The 4780-nt window shown below is 53.5% G+C and overlaps 1 protein-coding gene across 1 annotated transcript; it reads left to right on the top strand.

The window, feature by feature from the left end:
* Positions 1–540: 540 nt before the first annotated feature.
* Positions 541–4370, top strand: SERPINA1 (serpin family A member 1). Its single transcript, XM_079699750.1, has 4 exons — positions 541–1199; positions 1865–2135; positions 3094–3241; positions 4111–4370. Exons 1-4 carry the CDS (start codon positions 545–547, stop codon positions 4300–4302), a joined length of 1266 nt encoding a protein of 421 aa, XP_079555876.1. The 5' UTR covers positions 541–544; the 3' UTR covers positions 4303–4370.
* Positions 4371–4780: the final 410 nt, after the last annotated feature.

Below are 4780 nucleotides of genomic sequence, written 5' to 3'. Positions count from 1 at the left end.
CCTAGGGCTGTTCCGGATCCAATCATCCCTGAGCCCGATCTGGCCCATGTCCTGGGCAATCATCTACTTCCTGTGCCTCAGTTTCCTCTTTTGCAAAGTAGGGGCTATGGCACTTACACCTCGGGCTCATTGCAGATGTTAGTGGAACCATCGAGAGTGTGGACTCCAGACCCAGACTACCTGGGGGTGTGATTCTGGTCCTGCTACTTTACTGCTCTGGAACCTTGGACAAGCGACTTAACCTCTAGGAGCTTGGTCTCCTCATCTGTAAGGTCAGGATAGTCGCCTGACCTACCTCATAGGACAGTTACCAGAATGCAGTGAGATAAGACAGTAAAGTGCTTAGAATGGAGCTTGGTGTATGGTAATCGCCATAAAGTCTTTGCTGTTGTTCTGAGTCTTTCAATGGTGCTGATGTAGGAAAGTGCTTGGCACATAGGTGCTCGATAAACAGTGGTTGCTTTGACATGGCGTCCATCGGTGATCGAGGGACTCATCGTGTGGCCTGACCCGGGTGTGGTACCCTTCTCTCTCTTGCAGGACAATGGCATCCTCCATCACGTGGGGCCTCCTCCTGCTGGCAGGCCTGTGCTGCCTGGTCCCCGTCTCCTTGGCTGAGGGTCTCCAGGGACACGCTGTCCAGGAGACAGAGGCATCCCAGCAGGATCATGAGCACCACCAGGAAGCAGCCTGCCACAAGATCGCCCCCAACCTGGTCGACTTCGCCTTCACTGTGTACCGCCGAGTGGCCCATGAGTCCAATGCCACCAACATCTTCTTCTCCCCAGTGAGCATCGCTACAGCCTTTGCGATGCTCTCCCTGGGGACCAAGTGTGACACTCACACCGAGATCCTGGAGGGTCTAGGTTTCAACCTCACTGAAAGAACAGAGGCTGAGATCCATGAAGGTTTCCAGCATCTTCTCCACACCCTCAACCAGCCAGACAACCAGCTGCAGCTGACCACTGGCAATGGCCTTTTCATCAACGAGAGCGCGAAGCTAGTGAGTAAGTTTCTGGAGGATGTCAAGAACCTGTACCACTCCGAAGCCTTCTCCACCAACTTCAGGGATACTGAAGCGGCCAAGAAAAAGATCAACGATTATGTAGAGAAGGGAAGCCAAGGAAAAATTGTGGATTTGGTAGATGATCTTGACCAAGACACAGTTTTTGCTCTGGTGAATTACATATTCTTTAAAGGTAAGCCTGCACAACCAGCCTGAAACAGAAACACCCCCAAAATATTCTCAAACACTCAGTTCTTAACTTTCCTGGCAGTGCAGAATGGGATACAGCCATGCATCTCTGCACGTGTTATTTAATTTTCCACACATGACCACTAAAACTTTCCCTGATCAAATAGGGTTAGGGAACTATGGATTAAACAGCCAAAGTATCATCGTCTCTGCAGGACTTTTCGGAGCCTTAAATGTCCTAATGTGCATTGTAAATCCCTACCTGGGAGGGGTGTGTGATATGCAATGTCTCCCAAAATAGAGAGCCAGAAAAACAAATTTTGGCAGAGCGTACAAAGGAAATAGGATTTCCTGGAACACGCTTCTGACAACTCGACTGTAGAAGAACCAGTGACACCTTTGGAGTCAGAAAGACCAAGATTCAAATCCTTCCTCTACCACTTAATAGCCTCTACAAAATTGAAATTTTGGATACTACTCCAGTCTTGCATTATCCTCCCAGAATACCTTTTCTGTAGACTGATTGCTCATTTTAGCCCCATTTTATAGATGGTGAAGCTGAGGCCCAGAGAGACGTATCTCACCAGGGGGCTCAGGGCTCCTTTATTCTACCACCGTTATTAAACCTTCTCCCACCCCTGGCTGATGTCCGCTGTCCCTTCTCTCCAGGAAAATGGGAGAAGCCCTTTGAGGTGGAGCACACCACAGAGAGGGACTTCCACGTGGATGAGGAGACCACCGTGAAGGTGCCCATGATGAACCGCCTGGGCATGTTTGACCTCCACTACTGCGACAAGCTCACCAGCTGGGTGCTGCTGATGGACTACGTGGGTAACGCCACCGCCATCTTCATCCTGCCCGACCAGGGGAAACTGCAGCATCTGGAGGACCAGCTCACCAAGGAGCTTCTCACCAAGATCCTGGAAAAGAGATACGCAAGGTGACTTCCCAAACCAGAGGCCAATTCAGGAGCTGCCACAATAGGTCCAGCCTGAAGGTGGGGGGTAGACCCACGTCCCATGGCCATGACCACTGTGCATGACCTTGTGCCTCCAGCAGAGGCCAGCATCCGTGCAGGTAGTATCAGCCGGGCTCCATGGGAGGGACGGTACCCAGGGGTGAGGAGGGAAAGTCCTGTCCCTGAGGACTTCCTCCCCAGCCTGGACAGTGTCCCTTCCCAGTGGCCGGTGCCCCGTGCAGGGAGAGCAACGCCAACCCATGTTGTGGGCAAACCCAGAAGGAAGAGGTGGGCTTCCTGGCAAAGGTGGCAGTTGAGTGTGGACTTTCAGGACAGAAAGTCCACGGCAAAACAGGGGGAAAACCTCAGAGAGGCCTGAAAAGCAAAGGTCCAGAGCGGGAAACTCCAGGACACGTTTGACACTGGTTCTGGATCCTTTGTCACTAGATGAGTGTGGTTGGTCCCCTTCATGCACCCCAAATTAGTGCATGCCTCTGTATTTGTAAATATGCCCATGCCCGGATGAGCTGTTTTCTCATGTACGATATAAAACAAAAATACAGAGAAGTACTCATCATTCACTGAACAGATGTCACTCAGGACCTGCCAGAACACCCCACGGTCCAGGGGAGTCCCAGTCTGAGGGGTGACCAAACCCTGCAGGGAAGCAGTGTGCACAGTCCTTCCAGAGGACACCCTGGATCCTCCAGGAGGCCTTATCAGAGGAGGTGGCATTTGAGAGGCTTTGCAGGACAAGAGGATCCCCGTGATTCTAACATTCTCTGACCCCACGTGTAGAGGAACTAAAAGTAGAATAGATCAAGGCTGACCTCACATCCTTGCATGGGCAGGGGGACAGGGCGCCAAGTGGGAGGAACAACCAGAAAAGGAAACACTTTCAATTCTGTGAAACTTTTTTATTTTCTATCCGTCGTGACAGTTCTGCCAATTTACACTTGCCCAAACTGTCCATTTCTGGAACCTATGATCTGAAAACTCTCCTGGGTAAACTGGGCATCACCAAGGTCTTCAGCAACGGGGCTGACCTCTCAGGGATCACTGAGGAAGTGCCTCTGAAGCTGTCCAAGGTGAGTGTGTCCTTGACCTCTGTAGGCCGCAATGTGCACGGGGGCTGCAGCTCGAGGGTGAGGCTGAGGAAGGGACACAGGGACACAGGCACACCTGCAGACTGAGGTCCCTGAGGAATGCCATCGCTCCACCAAGACTGCAGTGTGGCCGGATGATGGGGGGGAACAGGGGGCCTCACATGCTTGGTGCATTTTATTTAAGGACCTCCTCTGAGGCTGTGTCACTCAACCTCTGTCTCATCCTTGGCTGGGGACTTCTCTTCTTTGGGTCCCGATAAACCCCTATTTACAGAGAGAGGCTTAGGCTCAGGGATTGCAAAGGACCTTTGGCCCTGCGCCTGTGACATCAGGAGCTACTGGTGAATCACTGAGTCTGAGTTACAGAGTGATTTCGACCAAAGATGCCATTTACGTGGGAGAATTACAGGTGCCCAGAGAAACAAGTGCAGTTCAGTGACTGACTGTGAGCTGAGTGCCCGGGTGGGGATGAGGCGTGTGAAGGTCCCCATCGAAGCCCTGGTCCCCAGGGAGTTTAGAATCAGGTCTACCAACAAGTGCGGAGCCAAGGAGACAAAGTGCAAGAAAATCCACCTCCCGAGGTGGTGGGTTCCTTCCCAGGGCCGTTGAGGAGGCTGGTCAGGAAGAGGTGAGGGTCCCCTCGTGGGTCAGACACAAGCGTTGAGAGCCATGCCTTGTGCCTCTCCTGCAGGGAGGGGAGGACAGGGATGGGGAAGGACAGGCCAGGCGATGAGAGGCCAGAGCGGGCCCCTCCCTGGGCAAGGCTCTCCTCGCGCCTTGCTCCCAGGCCTGGCTGGGGGCCGGCAGCCTGTCTCCATTCAGATGGGACCTCTGTGCTCTCCCCTTTGCAGGCGCTGCACAAGGCTGTGCTGACCATCGATGAGAAAGGAACAGAAGCTGCGGGGGCCACGTTTCTGGAAGCCATCCCCATGTCAATCCCCCCGGAAGTCGAGTACAACAGACCCTTCGTCTTCATCATCTACGATAAAACCACCAAGGCTCCCCTCTTCGTGGGAAAGGTGGTGAATCCTACCCAAAAATAACTGCCTCTCTGGGTTCAGCTGTCCCCTCCAGGCCAGGTCCCCTTCCTCCATGGCATTAAAGAATGACTGACCCGGCCCAAGCTTGTGTGTGGCGTGTAAATCCCTCATCCTCTTGCGTCTGAGTCTCTCTTTACGTCCCCAGGATGTGTGTGAAATCCAGGCCATAGCGATCTTTCAAGTGTCCACTGCGTTAGGGTTTACTAGCATTTGCACCATCCAGCCCTGTGCTAGGCCTGGGTGAAATGTAGGCTAAAACCCACAGCTTACTGTTCCTTCCCCAGTCACTGTGGAAAACCTCCAGGCTTTCCAGTCTCCTCTGGGACCCCCAGGAGGAAATCGCACGGGCTCAGAATCCAGCCCGTGGTCCCCACCTCCACCCAGTGTCCACCAGGTCCTCTGCTCAGCGCCCCACCCCACGCTGGTGCTCATTGCGACCCCCGATGAGAGCCCCTCACCCTGCAGGGCTGCCACTGCTCCC

This window comes from Hyperoodon ampullatus (assembly GCF_949752795.1).
Source record: "Hyperoodon ampullatus genome assembly, chromosome: 3".
Taxonomy (NCBI): Eukaryota; Metazoa; Chordata; class Mammalia; order Artiodactyla; family Ziphiidae; genus Hyperoodon; species Hyperoodon ampullatus.
Note: the sequence above shows the minus strand (reverse complement) of the source record. Positions and strands in the feature narration are given on the sequence as shown.

Coding starts and splice junctions, on each gene's coding strand:
- SERPINA1 (XM_079699750.1), top strand. CDS start 545: ATGGCATCCTCCATCACGTGGGGCCTCCTCCTGCTGGCAGGCCTGTGC. Junction 1,200..1,864: donor GAATTACATATTCTTTAAAG/GTAAGCCTGCAC, acceptor CCTTCTCTCCAG/GAAAATGGGAGAAGCCCTTT. Junction 2,136..3,093: donor CTGGAAAAGAGATACGCAAG/GTGACTTCCCAA, acceptor CCGTCGTGACAG/TTCTGCCAATTTACACTTGC.